Below are 12,253 nucleotides of genomic sequence, written 5' to 3'. Positions count from 1 at the left end.
CAGACAAGATTTAATGATCTCTGATGATAGATGCTTTTTTAACAGCACAAAAAGAAGACAAATTCAAATGTGGCAGCTCAGTTTGGTTGAGAAATGTAAGAATCAGTTCTTCCACAAGCTGACTGGTCAACGTTTTTCCCACAGAGCTGTTTATCTGGTGCGTCACAAGGAGACAAAGCAGCGGTTCGCCATGAAGAAGATCAATAAGCAGAACCTGATCCTGAGGAATCAGATACAACAAGCCTTTGTGGAGAGAGACATCCTTACCTTCGCTGAGAACCCCTTTGTGGTGTCCATGTACTGCTCCTTTGAGACCCGGCGGCACCTGTGCATGGTCATGGAGTACGTCGAAGGTCAGCAGTCAGGTTGTTTTTACTGCAAAGTGCTGTATCCTGTAAACAATGTCTCCTGTGTGCTCAGTAACATCGCTCCATTACTGCTTACAGGTGGAGACTGTGCCACCCTTTTGAAGAACATGGGTCCACTTCCTGTGGATATGGCCAGGATGTACTTTGCAGAGACAGTTTTGGCGCTGGAGTATCTGCACAACTACGGCATCGTCCACAGGGACCTCAAACCAGACAAGTGAGAGCTCCATCAATTTCTAAAAGGCTCAAATGTGTTTATTTACATCCAAAAATATGCAACATGCTGAATCCAGAGTTTTATCTCCTGACTCAGTGAATCACAACAGCTCTACTGGGGGTTTTTATCTCAACATTTCGCTCCCTTGGTTGGCAAGTTTCTAAATGTGTTCACTTTCAGGATCATAGAGTGAGCATTTATTTAATCAGCATTTAGCTGCAGGAGAGGAGGAGGATTTTATTTTTAAGCTATGACTTAATAAAGATCTAAAACAGAAAGATGTTAGAGAAAGCTGCTGTCATTCTGCGCTAGACGTGAAACTGTTTGTTGAGATGTTTTTGTATCAATGAAAAATATAACACCTCCTCTGTAAGTGGCCAAAGATTGGTTGCTGCACATTCAACACTATAAATGCATTAAAGGCCAGTTTAAAGAACAGTAAATGCTAAAAAGGTCTTTTTTTAAAGCTCAAGTTATAGTTACATTTTACCCAAAGTTAGAAACATGAAATGAGATACAAAATAAGAGGATGCAGATCATAAAAACACGAGCAATGACAAAGATTGAGAAATAATAAAGATATTTAGAGATGCAACGTTCATTTCAGAGAAATCTAACAGGCATCAAATTCTTTTAAATGATTTTTAGTTTGGAATAAAAGTTCAAGAGCTGGTAAATATTACAAGTCAAGTAAAATCAGGATCACATTACATCATACTGGCTTCAAAACAACATGATGACATTCATTCTGCAGTCAGGCTTGGACTAAGAAACGTACCTTCTTTCAGCCAGTTTCATTCCAAAGGGAGTCCATATGAGCTGTGGAGTTTCTAGCAACACTTATGAGAATATTATAGTATTTATATATCTTTTATAATAATAAAGAAGAATATTTGTGGAGCACTTTTAAAAACCAAGTTACAAAGTGCTTCACATGGGCTGCAAAATAAAACAGGCAGTTCATACAATCACACCAGTCAAGATAAAGAAATAAAACATATTCTAAAAGACATGAAATCACCCTAAAAGAACTCTAAAGGAATAACATTATTTTAAAATATATTTCTTAAGACGGTTAAAATAAAATAAAATCAGGAAAGGCTCTCTATGATAAAAGTGTCACGTGATAACCAGTTTCTCCTGTCTCCTCCTCTTCCTCACAGTCTGCTGGTCACATCCATGGGTCACATAAAGCTGACAGATTTCGGGTTGTCCAAAGTCGGCCTCATGAACATGACCACCAACCTCTACGAGGGGCACATCGAGAAAGACGCCCGGGAGTTCTCTGATAAGCAGGTAAGTCCTCTTTAACTTCAGTGAGCTTTCACATCAAACTGTGAGGTCATGTGTTCAGAGTGTTTATTGTGTATTTATGTTTGTTCAGGTGTGTGGAACTCCTGAGTACATCGCCCCAGAGGTCATCCTGAGGCAGGGCTACGGGAAGCCGGTGGACTGGTGGGCTATGGGGATCATCCTGTACGAGTTCCTGGTGGGCTGCGTGCCTTTCTTTGGAGACACACCAGAGGAGCTGTTTGGACAGGTCATCAGTGGTATGTGCCAAAAAAAAACAATATATATCTAATATCTTTGAGTGTCAATAACTACTGATCAGCCCAACTCATAGATGTGTGAGCCTCAGTCCATCTCTAACAGCTTGCCTTGGATGCTAACATGCATAAAGAATAGAATTTTACATAGGAACCCAACCATGTAGTGCATTATGTTTCATCATCTCTGATGTTTTACTATTACCTGAAAAATCAATGATTTTCCAACCTTAATAATACAAGTGGGATATTTAGCCTTATGGTAACTGCTGGCCTTGGATGATAAGAGGTCACTTTGCTAACTTAAGCTAATTAATGTGGGATTTCATGCAGTTCATGGCATGAAACTAACTGTAGAAATTAGATATTTTTGTATTTAGTATACACTACCACTCAAAAGTTTGGAAACACCTTCTCATTCAAGGGTTTGTATTTATTTTAATTATTGTAAACACTGTAGATTAATACTGAAGACATCAAAACTATGAAAGAACATATATGGAATTATTTAATTCACAAAAAAGTGTTAAACAAAGCAGAATATGTTTTATATTTTAGATTCTGTAAAGTAGCCCCCTTTTTCCTTCATGACAGCTTTGCACACTCTTGGTATTCTCTCAGTCTGCTTCATGAAGTGGTCTCCTGGAATGGTTTCTAATTAACATGAGCCTTGTCAAGAGTTCATTTGTAGAATGACTTGCCTTCTTAATGTGTTTGAGACCATCAGTTGTGTTGTTCAGAGGTAGGGTTAGCACACAATGGATAGCCTTATCTGACTACTGTTGTAATCCAGATTATGGCAAAAACAGATTATTTCATAGTTTTGATGTCTTCAGTATTAATCTACAATGTTGGAAATAATTAAAATAAATAAAAACATTGAATGAGAAGGTGTGTCCAAACTTTTGACTGGTAGTGTATGTGAGATACATTTATTGCCTTAATTTTCAATCCTGTCTGGTGTTGACTTGATTGATAACTGCTTCTCAAACCTTTGACTGTCACTCACTGCTAGCCTTTAATGCTCACAGGTTATCTTGCTAATTTAAGCTAGGAAATTTGATAAGGTGAATGTGGTGCAAAGCGTTGAATTTTAACTAACATCTAAAAATTTCTTGTTAATATATGATTTAAAAAGTCTATTTTTTAATTCCCTCAATTTTGTGAACTATAGCCTGAGAAATGACTTTATCTTTTGCTTCTCAAACCTCCTGATTGAGTAATTTTTTCATATATAATAATAATAATAATACATTTTATTTATAAAGTGCTTTTCTAAAAACTCAAAGACGCTGCACAAAGGATAAAACATCATATAAAACAACAGAATAATAAAAACATGATTAAAATACAATATATAAGATCCATAATTTGCCTTTTTATTCCTCCTTGTGTTTTTAATAATGCCCAGAAAACTAGTGCTTTTTGTACACATGGGCTTCTTCTTTACTGCTATTAGCTAGCTTTGTAAGCCAACAGATTTCCATGCTAATATAAATGCAGTATTTTAAATATGGTGCAAGAAAGAAATGCTTTTTTTTCCCCTTCCAATTTAATTTTCAAACTCATTAAGTCTCCTATTTTAAATAATACATTTTGTACATGTTAGTTTTTTCTATTGGTTCATGAATTTAAAATTCTCCTCAACACGTTTCTGTTGCTGGAGGTGATTAAAGCAGAGACTCAGGAGGTGTACAGATTCTTTGGCCCACAGCAGAATAAATTCCCAAACCTCATTCAGGTTTGAATTAAATATTTAAATAGTGACCACATGGAATTATCTGCTGTGCATATTTCTCCGTTCATTGAAGACTGAGATTTCCCTGAAGGCCTGGAGCAAAGCAGATGGCAGTAAAGTGGATCGTGTTTGACTTTCGACCACAAAGAAGTTTTAATATGATGATGATGTTAGTTTGTTGTCTTTTAGTCTCACGGTGACAGCAGCACTGAGAAAATCTCAATCTTTGAAAAGCAGGAGCTTTTATCTTGTCAGCGTTGCAGCTCTGATGAATTGTGTTATTTGCAGTCGGTGGATAAAAGCCTTTATCTGTGGCGTGGAAATGAATGGCATGCCATGACTGATTTGGTATGCTCTCAATCACACTGTACCCGGCCTCAGAGATCCACTGTTAATTAAAGGGGCCTGAACACGCTGAATGCATGCCACCGTGGCCTCAGGCCGCACATACATATTCATAGCTCCCCGCCCAAATTTGATTAAAACGGGGGACAAACTGTGCACAGAGCAGACAATCAGCATGCCACAGACAGGCTTTGCCCCCATTCATTGCTTAGGGGGCGAGAGCACATGTAAATTGTCTCACTTAGTATTATGCAGACACCTTAATACAGGCTGGGTTTTGTCTGACTCCTGTTGGAGAGCTTTGCTGGGTCACAACAAGGTGAATTTTATTCTAAAGACAGAAATGTTTCAGTCAGTAGCAGAATTTAAGAGTCTGTGGTTGCCCTACAGCCGGGGGAGCTCCCATTGTGTGTTTGCACTGGTGGAGCCAAACCATGTGTAACCAAAACACACATTCAACTCATTAATAACTTATCGGTCGATGGAGTCCACAGCAGGACTGGTTCTTGTGTTGATTTGAAGCAGACAGTCTCAGATGTGGAAAGTTAAATGGCTCCTGTGTGAGTGTTTTTAATGTTTCCTCTCTACTCTCCTGGAGGATCTGAGAGGAGCTGATAGAGATATTGAGACTTCTTTTCTTCTTCTTTATTCATTTTTCATTAAACATGGAAAGAAACTCAAAACAGAACCTTCCTTGACAACATCACAGAAAATGTATGACAGTGCGAGGAAAAAGAAAATAAAACAAGGAGAAAGAAAACACTTTGGGGACTAGAAAGCTGAATAAAACTAATGAGTGAAAAGTAATTAAGTAAGTGGATAGTTGAGACAGTATAGCACAATGCACAGTTCCTTTTAGTTAAAGAGATTTGTTGCTATAGTAACCAATCTCTTCGCAAAGATATCAGACGATATTAAGCCTTTTAAGTAAACTAATAACCTATTTATTCAGTCTGGCTTTTATGTAGGGTTAACAATGTTATTACTTACTTTTTACTGTTATATTAATTTAAATGTTGCTTTATTATTTTATTAATTATAATTTTTAATTTATTTTTATTTATTCATTCATTTATTTATTTATTTTAATTTATCTGCTAGCCTTTAATGCGTACAGGTTATCTTGCTAATTTAAGCTAGGAAATTTGATAAGGTGAATGTGGTGCAAAGCGTTTAATTTTACCTAACATCTAAACATTTTTGTTAATATATGATTTAAAAAAGTCTATTTTTTAATTTCCTCAATTTTGTTATCTCTTGCCTGAAAAATGACTTTATCTTTTAATTTATTCATTCATTTATTTATTTATTTTAATTTATCTACTCAGTTTTATTGATATTTTTAGTCTTAATTTTATTTTCAACTCTTATCCTTACCCTGTTTAATTTATTTATTTTAACTACTTATCTTCTTAATATTAATTTGATGCTTTAACTTATTTTAATTAAACATATTTTATTGTTGTTGTTGTGCATTAGTCTCTATTTTAATATCCATTTGTTTTTTAAATGTCTTGCCATTATTTTATTTCTGCTTCTTTCTTGTTTTTGATATGATACGATGTACTTCATTGTCCCCGTAGGGAAATTTGTCTTTGACATCAGTGCTGCACATGTTACCTGCTCCTTCAAAAATCACCACAATGACACAAGAACACATAAATAAATATGAAAAAAATACAATAAATAATACACAGTCATACAACACACAGCATACTCTTAAAGAGAGAGCACCATGACACTGTCCCCACCCTAACAGGCTATTTACTATTTAAAATTCTAATAGAGATCGGCACAAAGGAGTTTTTATAACGATTCAATTTACACTTAGGGACTCTGTACCTTCTTCTAGACGGTAAAAGTTCATACTCTGAGTAAAGGATGTGCAACGGGTCTACAAGTAAGAACACACTGCTCATAAATGGCCTGCAGGGAAGGGTTTTCAGTCACTGTAAAGCTCTTTGAATTGCATTTGATTTGTATGAAAGGTGCTTTATAAATAAAGCTTGATTGATTGATACTCTAGTTTAAAAAAACACTACATAAGCCGTCAATCAATCATCTTTTTAACATCAAATACCTCATAAAAACTAGACTTCTTTAAAGAAATGAACACAGACATGAATCAACCTGATAAAAATGAACTATAGGAGCAGGAAGCATGTTTGAGAAAAATGTTGCATGCATTTGAATTTTCTAGTTTGACATACTGTATGTCCCATCTGTCATTATTATAAGGAAATGGGCTTTCAGACCTGTACTGCAACCAACCAGCAGGGGGAGCTCTAACAATTATGGCCTTTGGGATGTGGCTGTTATTCTGTCCATTTTATACACACAAACACACATGAATGAAAACCGTTCCATCTCCATCAATCATACTTGTTTGATTACTAACATTTAGTATTGAAACAACGTATTTATTTTAGTTTTATTTTAAAAAGTAGCATGAAAGAGCGGCAATATTTACATCTTTCAAGCTTGGATCTTCAAAAAAAATGAAGGCGTTTGTCCAAAGTCACAATTCAAAACTCTAACTAAAGGTCAAGCAAATTTAAAGTGGGCTGGTGTCACCTCTGGACCCCCTTTTAGATCTGTTCCTGCCTTATTGAAGTCCACTCTTTCCATATCATGAAATACAAACAGCTGATTGTGCTCTCTGAACTCTGCCATGTTTTCTTCCTGGGATGCTGATCATGAAGTTTAAGGAATTAAAGAAACTGTAACGCTGATTCCAACTCGCAAACCACACCTTCCTTAAATAACTTAAATAATAATATTTGAGCTTGTTTGGTTGTTTTATAGTCTAGTGTTTTTGCTAGAGATTGATCACATGTGTCGTGTCTTTTTTCCAGATGAGATCAACTGGCCTGAAGGAGAGGACGCTCCTCCTCCTGACTCCCAGGAGCTCATCGCTTTGCTGCTGAGACAGAACCCTCTGGAAAGGATGGGCACAGGTACGAACACTTAAAGGACACAATGTGGCACAGTCAGTAACTCTGCACGGAGGAGACACGCCGCCATCATAAATCCTCATGTGACCATCGCTGCAACCTCAGCAGCGCTCATTATTCCAAGTCACCGGGGGAAGAAATTGAGGTCACCTAACAGCAGAGCAGTTTATCCCCTGCCCTCCTCACCTCTTCCCTTTTGATCAATTGCAATTATTCCCTCAGCAGTGCATGAATGTAGTCCCATGCATGATGAGGCCGGTGATGTGGATGTGAGGCTGTAAAAGCGGCCGTGACCTGGGACAAAGCCTTTAAATCAGAGGGGACACATGGAGCCGGGTCAGTGCAGGGACAGCCGGGCTTCCTTGTTCTGTAGTTCACACCGGCTCCTGCTTCTGCACTAAAGGTCACGGGCAGGAAATAGTTCTGCATAATTTATGGTCATGATATCAGATCAGCCTGCAGTCATGAGGGAAGAGGGGATGCTGGAGTAAGCATTTTTTCATCTCCGGTGTGTAACTTAGCCGCTCATTGTCACAGAGCGGTGTTTTGAGTGATTTCATACAGAACATGTTCACATCCATCCTCAGACTCTGGACTGAACTTGTGTTGCATTTCTTCTGTCTGCAGGTGGAGCAGGTGAAGTGAAGCAGCACCAGTTTTTCCACAACCTGGACTGGAACAGCCTGCTGAGGCAGAAGGCCGAGTTCATCCCTCAGCTGGAGTCTGAAGATGATACCAGCTACTTTGACAGTGAGTTTACAAATAAGGTCACAATCAGAACACAAAGAGGGGAACAATTTCAATCTAAATCTCACAGTTGAGTTGTTTGATGTTATTTTTATGCATTTGGACAAACACACGAAGATCTGTTCAAACGCCAGATTAGATTTGGTGTTCTGCTTCAATATCATCATGCATTAAAGTTTCTTCAGTCTGCACAGTGCAGAGCTGCAGCATGAGAGGAGACATTCAGGACACTATGTTGAAAAAGTTAAAGTCCCATTCAATTTTTCTACATGTAGTGCTTCATGGAGCATTTTTATGAGGGATGGGCAATGATTTTTGAATATTTAAATATTCTTTCACTTTGTTGTTGTTTTTTATACTTTTTATTTAGTAGTTTTCAAACACAAAGAAACAACAACAAGGAAACAAAACAAGACAAAACAAAGACGTGGCAGCATGTCAGCATTGGATGACTTTTCTTACATATATATATATAAGACTATCTTCTGTGAGTAAAAAGCTCATTTTTAACCCATCCTCGAGTGTAGGATTTGATACCCAATGCAGAAACACACTTTAAAGAAAATGGACAAAGAAAAAACGTCGACAAGAAAAAAAAAAAAGAAGAAAAGAAAAGAAAAAGAAAAAGGAAATACATAAAGGAAATTTAAATCAGATTTTATTTATTTTGAATATTCGTTCACTTTGAAAAAATTGAAGAGTTACTTTTGAATATTCTCTCATTTTGAAAGTCAAATTTTTCATCATTTCTACCGGTGCCTGGTTGTAATATAAGGTATTCCTGCAAGACAGTGGCTACAGAGCGTCTTACAGCTGTTTGCTAACTGCATTAAATAACAGAAGAAGAAGAAAAAATTCGCAACAGTCGCAGCAATTTTCTCCATTTCTGAATCTCACACTACTACAAACTTATTTCCAGAGACTGAGCATGGCTGTAAAATGTAAACATACGCATTATTCAAATAATCGTCCAATAGATGCCAATGATTATCGAATAGTATTTAGGCTTGAAATGCCCATCCCTAATTTTTTAGACAGCCTTGATTGACAAGAATCTCACTCAGGTGACAAAAAAGTACAAAATATTTGCATCATAGTTAAACAAGAGGCACCAGGTTGGCAGAGTTCCTCAAGCAGACATCCCATATGCAAAGACTTTAGTCCCCTTAGGTTTGAGTCCCTCTCTCTGTCTTCAGCTGTCCGGTCAAACACATGGAGGGGAAAAAGCCCAAAAATGAATCTTTAAAAAGAAAGAAAAGTTTAACAAACAAGCTAGTGTGCATCAAAACTTTGTGGTGGACATTTAGTTGCACTCTCATGGGACATTTCTGCAAGAATCATCCAGTAGCCAAGCTGAGAAGTCTTTAAGTTGCAGCCAAAGTTGGCTGAAAACTATAAAGATGAAGGTTTTGTGGAAACTGAAACAAGAATATTCAGATAAAGTTGATTGATTTCTAAATCCTGGGACCAGATTAATTCACCCTGGGTTAGTCTGAGTTGAGTTTAAGTTCTCAGCTGTGCTTCCTGTCTCTTTCAGGCATCATCTCCACAGTTATGTCTAACCAGGCTCATGGCTTTTGTAGTTCTATCCACCAGAATAACAGACGACACATGAGATAATAACTGTTGACGTGACACAACAACACCTGACATGAACGCTTACATCCCCAGCTCGCTCTGAGAGGTACCACCACCTGGAGACGGAGGAGGACGACACAAACGATGAAGACTTCAACGTGGAGCTGCGGCAGTTCTCCTCGTGTTCTCACCGATTCTCAAAGGTTGGTCTTTAATCTCTCCCCCTCACATCTCTGAAGTCTGACACACACACACACACACACACACACACACCGTCATCAGGGATGTAAATGAGCTGATGCCCTCATCTGTCCTGCTGCTTTTCTCATGGGAACGAAGACATGAGCGATCTGTATTTCATATGGAAATGTATGTCCCCCCCACGCTCTTCATTTACCCCTACAGTATTAAACGCACATTTCGGCTTTGCATATATTTTCCGCTTGCAAATCAAATCTGTTTTTTTTCTGCCTCTCGTTGCAATGTGGGACACATTAAACAATACACTCGTACAAGCTGGGAGTCATTGTTGTGCTGCATTGCAGTACGCTCCCCTCTCACATCAACACAAAGCTTTACAGCCTCTCAGAGAGCAGCAGGACGTCTCACAGGAAGTGTTGACATGATGAAGTCTGCGTTTACACACAGCACTGAGTCTCTGCTCTCCTTTAACTGTTCATGTCAAATCCATTCAGCTCTTATTTAAGGTTGCCTCTCTGCTCTGCAGCTTGTTATCTGCATGTAGACGTGTTAATGTTTGTATCCTTCACACACTGAGGTGAATCACTCTGTGTGTGTGTGTGTGTTCAGGTGTACAGCAGTCTGGATCTGTCCCGCGGGCACCTTGAGGAGAAAGGAGAGACGGAGGCGAAGAAGAGCGAGAGCCCGCTGACCGTTGACTCTCTCAGCTGGACGCCGGACTTTGCTGAAATGTACGCTCGCCTACGTCCTTGAGTCAAGTCTATAACTCTGATATATTCATCTGCAGAACATAAACACGATAATATGTTGGAGAGAAAACTTTTTTAAATCTTTTTTAAATATATATATATATTTTTTTATAACAGAACAAAAACAAAAATAGAAAAGCAAAGCCCCTCTCGCCTCCATCAACCATCAAACCAGTTCCTGCCCACCCCCATCCCACCCCAATCTCTGTAAATGGAAGACTAAAAAGATATTAAACAGGAGGGAGAGTCAGCAACAGATTTCATCCGACCGTAAACCAGGAAGGCAAAACCAACAGTTGTATTTTTCAGACAAGACACTTTGCAAGAGAGAAAACTTGATCTAAAGCTGCACAGCTCTGCAAAAAAGAAGCTTTCTCTGTCTTGTTGTTTGTTGGTATGTTTGAGTAAAGTCAACATTCTCTTCCTCTGGTCCAAACGTGCAAAACTAATCACGTTTGGGACGAGAATTTAAACAAATACAAAAAGAAAATGCTTCAGAAAAAATACCAAACATACCCTGAAGAGTTTTTAAAGACGGTGCACCTCTAACATCCCCATAGAGCAATAAGTGAAAGATACCTGAGGTGTCAGGAGTAGAGGTAGCTTCTCTACAAACTGTCAGAAATATGAGTTATATTCAACTTTGAGTTACTCCCTCAAGTTAAGAGTGTGACGTCACTGGATTACCTTTAGTTTGTTTATAGTTAATAAATGTTTCTGCTCTTTATGAGTCCACTTTGAGTTGAAATGTAAGGGTTTCCAGTCTGCATGACACACAGCAGCATGTCTTCTTTGTGTGTAAATGGAATAAATTGTGCAAAAGCAAAACCTTCAGAAACAACAACAATAATAATAATAATAATAATAATACATTTTATTTATATAGCGTTTTTCAAAAACTCAAAGACACTGTACAATTGTTAAAATCAATACAAGCAAAAAACAAATAACACAGATCAAACAAAACAACAGTACAATCACAAATGAAAAGCTAACTTAAAAAGGTGAGTTTTTAAAAGAGATTTGAAAGCTGAAGGGTCAGAGAAAGTTTTGGATATGGGAGGGGAGTGAGTTCCAGAGGGTGGGGGCGGCTACTGAGAAGGCTCTGTCTTCTCAACAATGAGTTTAAACCAAGGGAGTATGATGTCTGTGAAGGTTCTCAGTCATCCAGGTCATGGTAATCCAAAGCTTGATCCGTAAGGCAACTGGACCGGTAGAAATTCTTGAAGACGTTTCACCTCTCCTCCGAAAGGCTTCTTCAGTTCTGACCAGACTGGGTAAGAGCTTGAAGATATAAGCCTCTAACAGTCGTGTGTGTGTGTCCAGGAGTCTTCAAGAATTTCTACCAGTCCAGTTGCCTTATGGATCAAGCTTTGGAAGGGAGTATGATCCAGTTTCAACTGCCCCTAAATGATGACTTTATATCTGACTCCTGTTTAAGAAGAAGAGAAGAGGAACACTCAAACCAACTGCATCCTGTAGACTTACTGATAACCCAAAGACTTGCTGTATTCAAACCACATCCTGCTGTCATGGAGTTTTTAGGATCTCTTCGCCTCCTGAGACTCTCTCCCCTCTCTCTCTCTTCCAGGCCGTCTCTGTCCCACTCCACGGACACCGACAGTGTGAATCAGGGCCCTCGCCCAAACTTGTTGCCAAAGTTTGCCATCTCAGCAGAGAGCGAGGGAGACGAGACCTCCGGCCTCGGCGACCCCAGTAAGACCTCCTTCAGCATGGCGGAGCTCCCGCAGGACGAGCCGGACGCCACGACGCCAGGCAGCACGCACAGCGGAGCCACTCTGTCCGGTG

The 12,253-nt window shown here is 38.7% G+C and overlaps 1 protein-coding gene across 4 annotated transcripts in view; it reads left to right on the top strand.

Moving 5' to 3' along the window:
* The window catches only part of mast4 (microtubule associated serine/threonine kinase family member 4), a 165,151-nt gene that overhangs the window by 141,743 nt on the left and 11,155 nt on the right, over positions 1–12,253 (top strand). For all 4 annotated transcript variants that reach the window (XM_034710235.1, XM_034710238.1, XM_034710237.1 and 1 more), the window contains 9 exons: positions 145–353; positions 447–585; positions 1,749–1,881; positions 1,970–2,135; positions 7,071–7,172; positions 7,797–7,919; positions 9,588–9,697; positions 10,305–10,426; positions 12,036–12,250. In XM_034710235.1, coding sequence (XP_034566126.1) covers positions 145–353; positions 447–585; positions 1,749–1,881; positions 1,970–2,135; positions 7,071–7,172; positions 7,797–7,919; positions 9,588–9,697; positions 10,305–10,426; positions 12,036–12,250 — 1,319 coding nt within the window. The remainder of the gene's footprint in view (positions 1–144; positions 354–446; positions 586–1,748; positions 1,882–1,969; positions 2,136–7,070; positions 7,173–7,796; positions 7,920–9,587; positions 9,698–10,304; positions 10,427–12,035; positions 12,251–12,253) is intronic.

The sequence above is a fragment of the Notolabrus celidotus genome, chromosome 19 (genome assembly GCF_009762535.1).
Source record: "Notolabrus celidotus isolate fNotCel1 chromosome 19, fNotCel1.pri, whole genome shotgun sequence".
NCBI classification, from domain to species: Eukaryota; Metazoa; Chordata; class Actinopteri; order Labriformes; family Labridae; genus Notolabrus; species Notolabrus celidotus.
The sequence above is the reverse complement of the archived record's forward strand: the minus strand, read 5'-3'. Positions and strand labels throughout refer to the sequence as shown.